Source organism: Fukomys damarensis, unplaced genomic scaffold (assembly GCF_012274545.1).
Source record: "Fukomys damarensis isolate Sample0158 unplaced genomic scaffold, DMR_v1.0_HiC HiC_scaffold_9, whole genome shotgun sequence".
Classification (NCBI taxonomy): Eukaryota; Metazoa; Chordata; class Mammalia; order Rodentia; family Bathyergidae; genus Fukomys; species Fukomys damarensis.
Genome location: NW_022900921.1, coordinates 37,601,564 through 37,618,357, shown reverse-complemented (window position 1 = coordinate 37,618,357; position 16,794 = coordinate 37,601,564). Strand labels below are relative to the sequence as shown.

The following is a 16,794-nucleotide window of genomic DNA, read 5'->3' as shown; positions in this document are numbered from 1 at the left end:
GGGAATGTGGCTCACCAGGAGTCACATATACAAGACCATGGGTTCAATCCACAGAACCAACACCAAAAAACAAACAAAACAAAACCAATTACCCCTAAATTAAATGTTTTGAGTAATACCTTACACTGACATCATTAAAAGAGGGAGAAAGTGTGAGATTGTCAAATAGAAAAGGAAACCTAGAACTACATACCACTGCCTAAGAAGAAATTCCCAAAAAAGGAATTCAGTCTAGTCTCATTAAAACACAAAGATGAGTTAAATGTGTATAGTTGCTTCTAAACAGCATTCTTAATAGGGTATTTTAAATTGAAGCCTATAATACAATGTTATACCACAAATATCAAAGACATTTTACAATCTTTTATTCTTCTGTTATACTAAATCCTGAATATGTTTATCCTTCAAGAAAACAAACTGATAGCTTGCCTGTAAGTTTAAATTTATACTTAGCCCAGATTCTCACACTGCTAATTTACGTGGATAAGGTAGGATTAGTAGAAAGATTTAAATACAACAGAAAAAAGTCACTGTACTTCCTGGCATTTAAATTGTGCATTCTGCAAGCTATCCAGTATGTATGAGAATTAAAGGGAAGAAAGTCGCAAAACAGCTAATATTTAATGAATGTATATATTAACTTTACCCATGAGGGCTTACCTCAAAAATTCTTCCCTTTCACATCAAATACTGCACTGAGTCTTCCAAAACTATTAAAATGTTCTATAAAGATCAGCTATATCAGCACATCTGACTTTTAAAATTATTATTTTTAAACAAGTTTGATTTTCAGAAAATAACTATCTGTAATTCAGAAAACTTCATTTCCTTATATGCTCTGTATAATAATGAGCTCTTTTTTCCCCATTACTACGTATGACAGTTCTGTAAGTTACTTACTTTTTAAAAGACTCAATATATTTTTGTCTTCTAAACATAACTAAATTAAGTGCTGAACACTAGTGAGTTACAAAATTTTGTATAAGAAGTCAGAGGATTACATAATTTTTACAAGCTTTTTTTTGTTACTGAGGATCAAACTCGGGACCCTGCACTGATGAAGCAGGTGGTGGAACCACTGAGCTAAATCCCCAGCCCTATAAGCATTTATACACAGTGAAACACTGTGTACAAGTTATCATGCTGTATACCAATCAAGGACACCACACATTTCGGGCCTCAAGGGGAAGTTGTCAGATACATCATAGACAATATTCTTTGGCATGTGACAGACCTGGTTTCACATCCATCTGTACCATTCCTAGGGATGTTTCTTCACTACTCTAAGCCTTAATCCTTCTCCTTTGCGGGGGGGAAACCTGAGAATCTATAGACTTACTTTCACAGAGTAACGAAAAATTAAATGAGGTAAAGTTCACAAGGTTTTATCTATGATAAATATTAGTGTCTCAACAAATGCTTTTTTTAAAGATTCTGACAATATAAATCAAGCAAGGTTTAAAGATTAGTACTAGTCTTTGTATCTTACAGATATTCCTATAAATGAAAAAGATCTTGTAAAGAAATCATATTAATATGAAGTTCATATTATTTCAGTGCTGGCATTATTAGATAGCCAAGACAACAAGCCCAACATGAAAAATGACATAAGCCAACTGGATGATTGGATGGCAGACAATTCAAGCATGATACAAAATAAGTATTATCCAATAAATGAGGAATGATGCCAAGGCTCATTTTATAAATATTTTTTTAATTACTGGCATATTTTTAAAAGAAAGCTAAAATTTTCTTGTTTTGTTTCATTTCTCTTTCCATATAAAAATGATCACAACTAAAATAAGGAAAAGAACAGAAAAATAGCTGTGTCTTACTTGTGCGTTAAAATGAGTGGTAGGGTTTTAAGAATATAAGATTATTTCTTAATTTGACTTTTTAATATTTATCAAGTTGAGCTTAAATGCTAAATAAAAAGGCTCAGAAATTACTCCTTCTTAAGTCTTTACATGCTCCAAAAAAGTATACAGGTCAGGAAGAATCGATAAAGACACAGTATGAGTAAGACAAAAAAGCACATCCAAAACTTCAAATTCTAGCAATAGCAAAATAAGCACCAATATCCAGCTTCTCAGTCTCTTGAGCACTCTCTGAAAGCCACAGTGGAGAGGAGGGCAGCCGTGGAAGAAAAGAAGAGGAAACAAGGGAAAATCACTCCCAGATAAAGTCCACTGGAAGGGTAAAAATACTGAAAAGAATCCTGAAAGATTACAGCACTAACCACAGATAAAAGGACTAAATGTGTACAGGACTGCATACAGCAAACCCTGAAAATTATCACTTTTAGAGGAGAGAATAAAGAGATTCCCTTTTAAGACTGATGGTAAAGGAAAAAAGCAGCAAATTTATAATCCTGAAAGTTAAAACTAAAAAAAAAATTTAAATAAAACACTTCCCCAAAATACTCCACAGCTATATGCCATCCATTAAAGAAACTGCTTTGCCACATGGAGGGGAAAAAAAGCAATTTCAAACCATTGACCTTAGAAACTATCCCAAACCATCAACTTTACCTACAAAATACACAGAGGTAAATACTCTTCATCGGTACAAAGCTACTGTGACTGTGAAACCAAAAATAAGAACCTAAACACTATAGTGAACAGAACTGGAGGTCAAAAATGCCAGAAAAAAATTAGGCAGCAAAAAAACAGCCTCTCCAGAACCTGGAACTAAGACATGTGAAAAATAATAACTTAGTGAAGAGGAAAAGAAGTAGAGCTCCAGAATCAAGAAAAGGCCAAAATGAAAAGAAGAAACCATAGAGAAAATGAAGAAACTAAAGACAACATAGAGAAGAGAATAAAACAGTCTGGCATCTAACTTCACCTCCTCAGGAGAAGGCCCTAACTCCGCAAAGAAAAGGAAAGCCCAGAGAGTGTCAGAAACCTCTAACAAACAGCAAGAAATGCAATGATAGCTCCAGGCAAAGCCCACAGTTATTATAGGCTACAAATACAGCCCAGGGTTTTGCTGTGACTCCTTCCTAATGGCAGTCTAGAGACAGAGAAGAAAGTCACTGTAGCATTCACCATGCTTGGGAGTGATATAATCAGAAGCCATGTGAGGAAGGGGTTTATTGTTTAAGACCGAGCTACCGTGGAAATCAGAAGTCACAAGACAAGTACACCTCAGTGTCTCTGGGATCACAGTACCACAGTGCCAGGGTAGGAGACAGCCACAAGAAACCCTATGATGAGAAGCCAGGCTGGTCATGTGAGTTTTTAAGGAGTCTGGGTCTGAAAGTACTGATATTAAGTCCAGCAGAATGCTCGGCCCCCTCACTGCCTACATGAAGCCAGAGCTGGAGGTCTGTTTACTTTTCCCATCTGCCAATGTAAACAGGGGAACACCTCTACTTGGACAGTTGGCTGCGTTCTGGGATGTACAGACTGAGGAACCTCTGGGGCAAGAGAGGCATCTCAGGAGCCCCGAAACCATAAAACTAGTGGTGGATGGCAGTGACTTGGGACACTCAAAAAACCACAGACATTAAGGACCACTGGAAAAAATACAGCCCTAAGGCAGACACCACACCATTGCCTGACCACACCGAGTGAGAAAGGTAGGGAAGGATGCAGCATTTATTCAGGAACAGTGGGTGTAGAAACAAAATAGGCCCTGACTGTGACTCAGTATCCCCCAACATATTCGTGCGTTCCAATGGACCCTGAAAAGAAACCACTCACCCAAACACACAGGACCTTTTTGAACTCATTTCTTTTTCTTTGTTTTGATTTTGCTCCTTTGTTACTTTTTTTTCTCCTTATTTTTTCTTCTCAATTATACCTAATTCTTTGAACTTTCTTGAGAGCTTTCTTGAGAATTCTAGCCAGGGAATCCAGCTACTTATATACCCAACAGCTGACACAGTCTTCCTCTGTTGGGAAAGGTCTCCTCTCTGACACAGTGCCCGGCTTCTGGAAGGACACACATGAAGTAGTGAAGGAGGAGACACCCACCTAGCGAGTGACTGATGGATGGTGTGACAGATGTGGCAGGCATATTCCTCTCATCTCTTATTAACTTTCTATTCTTTAATCAGACTTTTTATCTCACTTTTCTCTAGTCTTCCTTCTCTTTTTCAAATTTTACTTTGTTCATTTTCCCCTTCCTTCATTTTTATTATTAATACTATTAAGCTTTACTAACTTTTAGCATTTTGCTATTCTTCTCTCTTACCTTCTATCATATCTCAACCCTTTCCCTAACAAACCATGAGCCCAATATCTCTGGGAACGGAACAGCTACACACTGTTCTGCCTTAGTCCACTCAGCAAGGCCCATCTTTAATACCACATCCTTCTGCATCTCTCTCCAAGTGTGCATCCCTTCTTGGGTGTCACAACACTTATGCTACACATCAAATCCTGTGCTTAATCCTTTATATCTTGGTTACTTCAGACATCTACAGCTTAAGTACCCAACTGTCCTTCCCATTCCTTGAAAATGGGTTTTAAATAAATAATCATTATGTACTATAAACATGCACTAATAAAAAATACATTAATAAATTTTTAAGTATAGAGAACCAGAGTTATAAATAAAAAAAAGTATCATCAGGCAGGTGGATTTATCACTTTTGAAAAATACAATCTTACCTGATTGAGTGAGGTGTAATCTGTAATCACAGCATCAGGAGGTCTACTAGGTGTGGCTATAGCCACCTACAATCAAAAGATATTGTATGTTAAATCTTAAATATTGTGATTTTCTTTACATAAAAAAAAGCTACCATGCGTCAATAGAATAATTCCATGATTTGGATAAAAGAGTTTTTAATATTTTGATTAATTTTAATATTTTAGGAAATAATGGTCATTTAAAATTTCTTAACTCTTAGCTTCATATACATTATAATTTCCCTGAAGTGACCCTTTTTAAGGTAAAGAACCATGTAATCAGATCTATTCTCCTGGTCACAAAGGAGAAAAAGTTATATTTTTCCTGTGTAGAAGATGATGACAACAATATTTAGACATACAATCAATCTAAAGTGACTCAGGTTTTAAATTTGATTTTTAAAAATCCTTACATATTTTAATTTGCCATTTAAATTATACATTTTAAACACAGTTACAAATAACTCAGTTATGATGATGTCTCAATACTAACATTTAAAACTACTGATGAAAACTTAGCAGCATGTACCAAGTATAGATGTGAGCACAAAGTTAGGTTGAAAACCAAAGTAAAAACATCCTCAGCAGTTGAACTGTATTAAAGCAGCTATTACCTACTTTTCAATAATTTATAAGAGAAATAAATTATTCATTTTCGCTCCATTAGGTAAATTTTTACAACAAAGTTAGTTTTTATTCTTCTAGAATGTTAAGAAAATGACAATTTTTCACTTTTAAAATGCTAAGCTCAGATATATTCCCAAATCCATCCTTACAGACATACACAAAAACATCACTGATCAAAAATTACTCTATGGGGGCTGGGGATTTAGCTCAGTGGCACCTATGCCTGCCTCAAAAGAACAAGGTCCTGAGTTCGACCCCTGAGAAAGAAAGAAAGAAAGATTACTCTATGAACTAAACCCCCCTTCTTTATTGCAGGTACATGCAGTGTACTTTGCAGGTTTCGTTTATGTATTTATTTTCAAGTCATTGTACTAAGTTTTGGAGCAATGACATTTGGGGAGCAGATGTGACTCTTAAGTCCTGGTAAATACTGCTGGATTGTCTTCTAAGTTTCTTCAGTAGCTCTTATTTCACAAAACCAACTGTTAGCTAGAGTCAGAAAGATATGTGCCAGGGGATATAAGATGGGCAGGTTGCCATAACAATTTTACTGCTAATATGACAGCAAGCTGTTGACAGCACAGAGTTTCACCATAATATACCATTAGCTTGTATTGTTTCCCAAGCAACAAAGATACTAGTGAGGAACTTCTGTTCAACTACTGCAAATATATCTAGAGAAGGGGGATATTGGTTTCGATTCTTGGCTGGTCCACAATACTTGCTACCCAACATTAAAAATGAACATTATGTAATTGGGGGATTTGTGGCTTAGTATATACAAGGCCCTGGATTTAAAACATAGCACCACATTAAAAAGGAAAAGAAAGGGAAAACACAGTACATTGTTTTTATTTTACCTAATATAAGACCAGATTTATATCTTTCCCTTTTTAGCATCCTCATTAAAAGCTTGAAAAATATCAATGAATATTTTCCAAACTTTTCATCTAAATAATCCACACTGCATATGCTGATGCAGTATACAACTTGCATTAGGGTTTTCCATGACTCTGTAAGCCACTAACTAGAAAGACACAGCTCCACATATGTAATAACCTAAGATTGTCAAAGTAATTTGCTCACACAAAAGCAAGAAACCAAACATTTTTTAAATGCAGGTCTAACACACGGTTTTTATAAAGAATTGATCAATATTACTTTTTGAATAGCTGTACTCACATATAATTTACACACAATTCATTTAAACTGTACAATTCTATGGTTTTCAGTGTTTCATAGAGTTGTGCAATCATCACCAGACAACTTCACCACACTTTCATCTCCCCAAACAGAAATCCGATCTGCCTATACTCATTTGCTAAACAACTTCCAGAAACAAAAAGGTGCTTTTTCATAACATTTTTGTAAGTAATGTTTGTTTCACTGGAAAGAAGCTCCTCTTGTCACCCTTCTAGAAGTCACCCCTCAATACTGTTTTAAATAATACTTTATTTAGTACAGAAGACTACTATGGTATAATCTTATTCCTCAAATGACTGAGATAAAGACCAAGTAAAAATAATATAAAAATCCAAATTATGGAGCTAGTGGCTCACACCTGAAATCCCAGCACTCTAGGAAGCTGAAGCAGGAGGATTATGAGTTTGAATCTACCCTGAGCAACGGAGTAAGACCTCGTTGCGAAAAACAAACAAACTAGAACTTCTTACATAAGAGAAACGTGGGTCATTTAACAAATGAACTTATTTATTTCTTGGGGGGATGCTGGGGGTCAAATTTGGGACCTTGCGTTTGCGAGGCAGGCAGTATAAACACTGAGCTAAACCCCCAGCCAATAAATGAATATGTTAATCTATAAAAGGATCACTTTTTCTAAGTTTAATTTAAAAATTTTTGGTACTACAAAGATTATACAAGAAAGTAATAAATATTTCCATAATTATCTCAGGTACATTACATTTTACTTCAAGATTTTGCCAAATATCATATATATAATATGTGATATATAAAAACAGCATTTTGAATCCAAGAAACATTCTAATTGAAAGAAGTATGGATTACTTAGTCTCTACTCCTTTTAATTACATATACAGTAATAAACATCAAAACAGATAAAAAACCTTAACCACACATATGTTTCACTTATGAAGCCAGATACAAAGTAGAGTCAAGATGGCTGAAGAGAGTCCCACATGCACATACACTGACCACAGAAAAGAAGCAGGGCAACACAGGACAACTGTACTTCTAGAAGAGTCTGGGAGAAATGTGGAAATTAGTACAAGGTGATGAAAACCTACACAGCACCGAGAAAGGCAACAAAGAGAAAAGAACAAAGCAATCTGAAACTTCAGCCCCAGTCTCCAGCTGGAGGCTTGGAACCTGACAGCGCCAGGAGAAGTTAAGTGGAAAGGGGTCAGAAATCCCATTCATAGCAGCAGCATGGCAGTCTTTGATGCAAGCCGATGCCACAAGCCTCACAAGCTTTAAATCCAGTTTCAGGAGCCAACTGGTCTAAAAGCCAACTGCTCTGCTCCACAGAATGAGCCACTTTTGGCCTCTCCTGACCCCAGAATCCAAGTCACTGAAACAGTCACTGCTAAATGTCATCTTTTAAAGAGACAGGGGTATCCAGATACAATAAGCTCAAAGGCCCCCAACTAGATTCAATTAAAACAGATCTTCACCATGGCATAAATGTCAGAAAGTAATAAGTCAGAATTATAAAAATAGTAAGAGAAAAGTATCAGGTCACAAGGGAAGGCCTGTTAGAGAATGGGATGATATATTCAAACTATCTAAAGACAAAACAGCCAAACAAACATACTATATTCAGCATAATTATCTTTCAAAACCAAAGGAGAGAAAAAGTTATTCTCAGGTAAGCAGAAAGTGAAAGAATTCATCACCACCAGCCAGGCCTGTAAGAAATACTTAAGGCAGCCCTACACTAGAAACCAAAGGATGATAACTACTATCACAAAACACATGAATGTACAAAACTCTCAAGTACACAAGAAAGAAAGAGTCAAACCTTGGCATGACAGAAAACAACCAAATCACAAAAAAATACATAACAAGAAAAGTAGGAACAAACAACAAAAACAAACAAATAGAGTGTAATTAACAAAACAACAAGTGTATTATCAGTAACTAACCCTGAATGTAAGTGGATTAAATTTATTAATTGAAAGACAGATTGCCCGAATGGCTTAGAAAATAGAATCAAATTATATGCTGCTTATAAGAAATTCACTTCACTAGTAAAGATATACACAGACTGAAAGAATAAAAGTGAAAAAAGATGTATCACAGAAACCAAAAATGAGCAAGAATAAGTATATTCATATCAGATAAAGCAAACTTTAAATCAAAAATAGTGAAAACAAAGATTATTATATATTGATAAAAGGATCATTCAGCAAAATGCAACAATTATGAATATACACGCATAGGGAACCACCCAAATATAAAAGCAAAGGAAATATTACTACGGCTTAAAGGAAAGGAAGACTCTAATAAACTGTTAGCTGGGGGCTTCAACACAACTCAGTGGACATATTATTCAGAGAAAAAAATCAGGAAAAAATATCTAAGTTAAACCAAAATATAGAGCATGTGAATCTAATAGATATTTACAGAACACGTTATCTAACAGCATCAGACTGAATATTCTTATCAGCACACGGAACATTTTTCAAGATAGACCACAAATAAAATCTTTAGAAGTTGATACCATACCACATATCTTCTCCATCAACAATGGAATGCTAAAACTACAAACCAACAAAAAGAGTAGAAAGTATACAAACAAATTTAAGAGGAGTAACATGCTTCTGAATGACCAATGTGTGAAGAATTTAAGAGGGAAGTAAAAAAAATTTCTAGAAATGAAAGAAAAAGCAACAAAACATATCAAAATCTGTGTGAATGAGAACAGTAGTAGTGAAAGGCAGCTGACTTAAACAGCAGTAACAAAGTAAACCTAAAATCAGTAAAAGAAACAATAAAGATTACAGCAGAAATAAAGCAAAATTCAAAAAAGATCAAGAACTGAGGTTTTTAAAGATAAATTAATACATTTTCTAGCTAAGCTAACCCACAAAAAAAGGAATACCTAAACAAAATAAATCCTGAGATGAAAACAATACCTTATAACTAATACCTCAGAAAGGAAAAGGATCATAAGAAACTATATACCATTATATGCTAAAAAATATTGGAAAACCTATAAAACACGGATAAATTCCCGAACACATACAACCTACCAAAATTGAATCAAGAAGAAATGGAAAATCTAAACAGACCAATAATAAGATTGGAGCAGTAATTTAAAATCTCCCATTGGGCCTAGCAAGAGCAAGGACCCCAGTTTGATCCCCAGTACCAAAAAAAAAAAAAAAAAAAAAAAAAAAAAAAAAAATAATAATAATAAATAAAATCTCCCATTGAGAAAAGTTCTGATGGCTCTACTAAAGAAGCCTACAAAACGTTTAAATAATTAATTCAATCCTTTACTACTGCAAAAAAAGCCAAAAGAAACTTTGCCAAGTGTTCTTTCAAGGTTACCATTATCTTGACACCCAAACCAGATAAAAATACAACAAAAAACCCATAAAGTACAGAAACAGAATCCTGATAAAAATAAATGTAAAATTTCTCAGTAAAATACTAGCAAACTAAATTCAACAGAACAACAAAAAGACTCTACACATCATGATCAGTAAGATTCATCCTAAGGACAGGATAGTTCTACATAAAAAAAAAAAATCAAAACCATGATATGACACATCAACAGAATGAAGGGCACACAAAAACTGCACGATCACATCTAAAGCTGTAGAAAAAGCATTTGATAAGATTCAATATCCCTTCATAATAAAGAAGTCTTAAAATTAGGTTTAGAAGAAACATTATCTCAAAATACTAAAGGCTAAATATAAAAACCCCACACTCAATACAGAATGGGGCAAAGTTGAATTCATTTCCTCTAAGTTCAAGAATAAGACAAAGATGTTCACTTTCACAATTCCTATTTAATATAGTACTCAAACCCTCAGAACAATAGGCAAGAGAAAGAAATAAAGGGCATCCAAATAGTAAAAGACCAAATTAATTATCCATATTTGCAGATGATATGATTTTATATACAGAAAAACCTAAATAGTCCAACAAAAAGCTGTTGGAACATACAAACTAATTCAGTAAAGTTACAAAATATAAAATTAACATACAGAAAAAATAAGTACATGAATAATGAACTTTCTGAAAAATAAGAAATTGCATTTACATAAGAAAAAAAGGCATAGGATTTCACAATGAAAATTATAAAACTTTAATGAAAGAAATATAGAGTACATTAAATAGAATGATATTCCATGTTTGTGAATCAAGAGAATATTGTTAAAATTACTACACCCAGAGGAATCTATAGATTCAATTCAATTTCCATCAAAATACTGACTTTAGGGGCCGGGGATTTGGCTCACTGGTTCTGCTGCCTGCCTTGCAAGTAAAAAGGTCCTGAGTTCGATCTCTGGTACCACGAAAATACTGACTTTCTTCAGAAAAATAGAAAAACAATTCTAAAGTCACACAGAACCAAAAAAGACACGTAACAGCCAAAGTGATCCTGAATAAAAAATATAACGCTGCAGGCACAAAATAAAATACCTGAGTTCAAAACATTCTAAAAAGCTACAGTAACAAAAACAGAATGTTATTGATATAAAAATAGAGACTTAGACCAATGGCACAGAGAATCCAAAAATTAATCCATACTCATACTATCCATTTTTGACAAAGGCACAAACAGTGAAGAAAGGATACTCTCTTCAATAAATGGTGCTGCTACAACAAATTGGACAAATATATGTAGAAGAGTGACACTAGATCTCTTCATCTCAGCATACACAAAAATCAATTCAAAATGGAAAAAGGATCTAAAAGTTAGGGCCAGGGATTTAGCTCAGTGATTCCTCCACCTGCCTCGCAAGCACAAGGACCCCAGTTCTATCCCCAGTACCAAAAAAAAAAAAAACAAAAACAAAACAGGACCTAAAAATTAAACCTGAAACTATGAAATTACTACAAGTAAACACAGGGAGAAAACTTCCATACACTGGTGTAGACAATGGTTTTTTTAGATACGCTCCCCAAGGTACAGGCATTAAAAGTAAAAATAAACAAATGGGGTTATATCAAATAAGAAGCTTATTCAGAGCAAAGAAAATCAACATAATTAAAAGAAATTATGGATTGGGAGAAAATATTTGCAGAGTAGTCATTTGATAAAAGATTGATTATCCAGAATACAAAAAGAACTCAAAGGCTGAACAGCCACCAAAAAAAAAAAAACAAAAAACAAAAAACTACACATAATCCAATTTTAAAATGAGCTAGGGCCGAGGATTTAGTTCAGTGGTTCTGCAACCTGCCTGGCAAGCACAAGGACCCAAGTTCAATCCCCAATACCAAAAACAAAATAAAATGAGCTAAGAAACTAAACAGACATCTCTGAAAGAAAGACAAACAAATGGCCAACAAGTACCTGAAAAAATGCTCAATATCACTAATCATCAGAGAAATGAAAATCAAAACCGTAAGATATTATGTCACCCATTAAAATAGTCATCATCAAAAAGACAATAATAAATACTGGCAAGGACAAGGAAAAAGGGAAAACTCACATCCTGTTAATAGGAATTTATATTGTACAGAAATTATGGAAAATAATATGAAGATTCCCCAAGAACTATAAATGGTACTACCATGTGATCCCGCATTTCCACTACTTGTATATAGCAGTAAGAAATGAAAACACCATGCCAAGAAGATTATGCACTCTTCTGTTTATTGCAGTACAATTCACAACAGCTAAAATATGAAATCAATCCAGGTGCCTTTCAATATATGAATGGCTAAAGAAAATGTAATGGATGGATGGATGGATGGATGGAAGGAAAGAGAGGGAGAGAGGGAGGGAGAGAGAAAGACTGACAGGTAGGCAGGCAGAGACAGACAAATGGATGGAAGATTGCTTATTCCACCATACAAATAATTAAATCCTAGGCACTAGGGATTTAGCTCAGTGGCACCACGCCTGCCTGATTCGATACCTGATGTGTGTGGGGGTGGGGGAGATTAAATCCTGCCATCTGGAGATCATTATGTTAAGTAAAATAAGCCAGACACACAAAGACAAATATCACATTTTAAAAACTCATTTGTGGAGACTGATAATTTAAACCTGTAGAAGAATGAAGTAAAAAAATAGTTACTAAAGACTGGAAAGGGAGAGGGAAAGGATAGAAATTTCATTAATAGACGCCAAGACATAAAGTGGAAGAATTATTCCTGGTTCTTCTTAAGCATAGTACAGGTTAAAGCAAGCTGTGTTTCAAAATAATTAAAAATGAAGAATATGAAATTCCCATAAAAATTACTGTTTGAAGAAAAGGAAATACTTCCTACTCTGATTCAATTATTATATGTACTGAATTACTGTGACTTACCGTGACTTACCCTTTAGAGTTGTACAAATATTACGTCTCAATTAAAAAAAAAAAAAAAAGCCATGCCTTACCTTGATTTTTTCAGATGTCCGTTTTCCACCAAAGCCTCCAGAGCCAACAACAAACAGAGAATACTGACTATAGCATATAAGTTCCTTCCCGGAATAAGAATAGACTATAAATAAAAAGAGTTATGAATAAAACATATAACTAGTTAAGATACGTTCAACAATTTCTTTAAAAGTTTCAAAAACAAAATTCAGTTCCTGAAAGGGCTCTACACCAATGACCATGTTTGGATTACAAAGCATTCACTTGAATACATTCACCATCAGACTCTGAAAGGCAGAGAGAAGAAACACTTCACAAATCTTTTCTTCACTAGGAAACAGCAGTTTTTTGCACTTCTTTTAAATCACCCCAAACTGCCAATCATAATTCAATTTTTTCTATCACAAACATTTCAAACAATTCTAACAGAAAATGCAAATAAACACACAAACTTTCAAACATTCTGTCAAAGAATTCAGAACATGGAATGTAAACAGTAAAGTAAAAATAAAGGTATAAGCCAAATGGAGGCAGGGTCTTGGCTGTGCCTTGCACCATTTTATTACCAGAAATTAGAATAGTGTCTGGGTACAAAACTGAAGCATAATAATTAAACTAACTAATAAAGCAGTAAATAAATTACATGAGTAAGCAAATTATCAAATAAAAAATGACTAAAACAAAAATAGTAACTAAGACAGGTGATTCTCTATTTACTAATTTAATGTCAACCTAGTTCTTAAAAACCTAGAACTGACTCTGAATTACATACCAAAGACAAAAACTAATTACAACAAAAATAAGTTATAGCAATCTGCATTAATTTTTACCTTTATTACACATGAAATTGGGACAACTTATTTCATCTAAGCTATATTTATAATTTCTAATACTCTGTGACTCATTATCAATATGTAGTTAGTTAAATGGGTTAGATTAAATGTCAATAGTAAAGATCAAACAAGGGTACTCTTGTTTTGTGGTACACTACACTTACAAGAAGACTAACAGATAATTGCAAAAATTTTAGCCAAATGCTGGCCAACTTCTGGAATGAGAACTATAAAAGCATCAAAATAAAATAAAAAGAGGAAAAAGACAGAAAGAGAGCAAACATACATAATATTTAAACATCAAAGCACATTTTCCAATATGTTTACTAAGTAAACATAAAGCCAAGTTCCAAAACAGTACATTCAGTATATATAGTTCCTGATTTTCAATGGTTCAACTTACAATTTTTCAACTTTATATTAATGATGTGAATGCTGTACTTGAATATTCAGTGGAAATTATACTTTAAATTTTGAATTTTGGTACCCTCTCCCCCAGGCTAGTAATACTCAGTATGGCAATTTCTTGAAATGCTGGGCATTGGTAAGAAGCTGAAGCTTCTAGACAGTCATGCAATCGTGAAGGTAAACAACCAATACTGTACATTGTTTTGTGTCGCTAAACCATGATGTTTGATATTAGGTGCATTAAATGCTTTTGGTTTTATTTAATAGTACTGGTAATTAAGCCCAGGGAGCATTGGCTACACCCTCATCCCTTTCCTTAAACTTGTGATCCTTCTGCTTCAGCCTCTGGAGTAGCTGGGATTCAATGTATAATAGTTTTATCAGGACATAATCCCCGTTGTAAGTCAAAAAGCATCCTTTGTATTTACTATATAAAAATTAAAAGGTGTACATTCCAAACATCAAGCAATATTACATTTTCCACCATTCTTTACTTGAAAATTTTTCACAATAAATTTTTTTCTTAAACTTTAAAATGTAAGCAATGTGTCTTTAACTTATGCTTAGTTACTAGTATTTGAATATTTATTAAATTACTGTAATTTTTTTTTTCCCAACTGCAGGTAAAATGTGTTTATGGGATTTTAAACCACATTATCAATTCAACAGGTTTAAATGTATAAATCTAGAAACCTAACTACCATTTAGAAGAATGATCTTGTGGTTAAATATGTTTCAAGTTCCAAATAGCTAAAATAGAAAAGAATATCACAACAAAGCTTAACTATCAACTGAAGGCTAATTTTTCTACTGCCAAAATATACTTCAGCATAATTCTCATCTATAATCTGTACACAAGCCACATTTCCCAACCCGTGCTTTGGTAATGTTGTTTTAAATTCACTGAAATGCCCCACCTGCCCAGGCCCTAGATCCAATCTATACTTTGTTCCCCCTCCCTTCCTTGTTTTTCTTTAAGAGCTGATAAAATTTTGAAATGTTTATCTTGTTTGCTTTCTTACATAATGAAAAATAAATGCAAAAATATCAGTCAACTTCTGTAGTGAAATATTATGTTACAAAATAACTACATTCATCTTGGGAAACTGGTCATACACACATTGCATAATTATGTACTGTAAACATATACTAATAAAAATAAATTTTAAAAAAATTGTTACATACAAAACCTATCAATCTAACAATATCATTATAGGAAATGTAAACAAGTTACCATCCAAAATAATTACTAAGCCAGATCCTTTATCTAGGATATCAGCAATAACTGCTTCAGATTTTAATTCTCCTGAAATAAAAAGTAAAATAAATATTGTTTAAAGACAATAAATTAAGACATGAAAGAATGTAAGTTTCCACTATAATTTCCACTATAAAAAAATTTAAGTTTGAAATAATTTTCCTGAATTCACTAGAAAACATTCAATATTAATAATTCAGAATTATTTCTAATTTGAAACATTAATATTTCTGAAAAATACGATTTTTTAAAAAAATAATTTTCAATGTCAATGATCCTTCTTGATCTCTTTTATCTCCTCATCCAATAAACATCTGTTGAGTACTAGTATCATCTACCCCATACTTTCTTAAATCTGTGCTGGTTTCAAAGGGAAATTGTTTCTATTTACTCTACTCTTTTACAGACTATCACCACATTTAACTAGTAATATCCTGATAGATTTTCATTATTAAGGGGTAAACTCATCATCTTTGCTTTTCTCTTTTGTTCTCTATATGACTGAAGGACACTAACCATCAAGCTGCCAAGCAACAAACTTAAGCATCATCCCTCTTAGAGACCAAGCACATGGCTGGCTGGAGTATGCAAAATTGGTACAAGCTAGGGCATATTAAAATGTTTTAACTTCATGCTAAAGCCTATGGATAGACATTTGGTGTTTTCAGTAGGGAAGCATCAAACATATTTGCATTTTAGAAATAATATTCTGGCTGTTGATGAGAAGAAAAGACTTGAGGGGAATAAGAATGGAGACAGAATACTTAGAAGGTGAGAGAAAAACACAGTAAGAAACAAAGAAGTATGAACAGCCTTTAGGACACTTGACCTATTTTTCAGTTCCCCTAACACAGTCAGTGTTTTGTTCTCACTTCCAAACCTTTGTACACAGTGTTTCCTTTGCTCAACACATTTTTCAGTCTCTTCACTTTATGGTTAAATCCTAATTCAACCCTCAGATCTCACCTTAGAGTTTATTTCCACTAAGACATTTTCCCCAACCCTAAATCCAATTCCAGGTTAGAGACCTTTGGTTTGTACCTATGTGCACTTACATTTCTTCCACTATAAAGTATCACCCAGTGTTCATTGCCCATTGTCTCTTAGACAGACTCTAAGCACTACATAAGCAAGGATATTATCTTTCCCAGATATACTGCCAATACTTAGCAGAATGCCTGGCACATAACATGTATCTAATAAATAATTCTAGACAAATTGTTTTCATAATCTGTTTTTCTGTAGTTTCTAGTTTCTCTATAAGTATATATAATTCTGTAATTTTGTAAAAATCTAGCTAAATGAGCACTTAGGAGAAAAAGGTTAGATCCTACACTAACAAAGCCACAGCTCTGTGAGAGTTTACTTTGAAACCTAGCACAATAATCCTGTTTGCATAATGTTTAACTGTTCAAAAGCATTTATATATATGTACTAGTCTTTAATGGTCACATATACCCAAAGCAAATCAAAGTTGGCAACATTACCAATCTCACTTC

General features: G+C 33.7%; 1 protein-coding gene across 2 annotated transcripts in view; it reads right to left on the bottom strand.

Annotated features, from left to right (window-relative positions):
• The window catches only part of Hsd17b4 (hydroxysteroid 17-beta dehydrogenase 4), an 87,427-nt gene that overhangs the window by 21,689 nt on the left and 48,944 nt on the right, over positions 1–16,794 (bottom strand). For both annotated transcript variants that reach the window (XM_010633889.3, XM_010633888.3), the window contains exons 15-17: positions 15,272–15,343; positions 12,817–12,920; positions 4,620–4,685 (exon numbers count right to left, since the gene is read on the bottom strand). In XM_010633889.3, the coding sequence (XP_010632191.1) occupies positions 4,620–4,685; positions 12,817–12,920; positions 15,272–15,343 (242 nt within the window). The remainder of the gene's footprint in view (positions 1–4,619; positions 4,686–12,816; positions 12,921–15,271; positions 15,344–16,794) is intronic.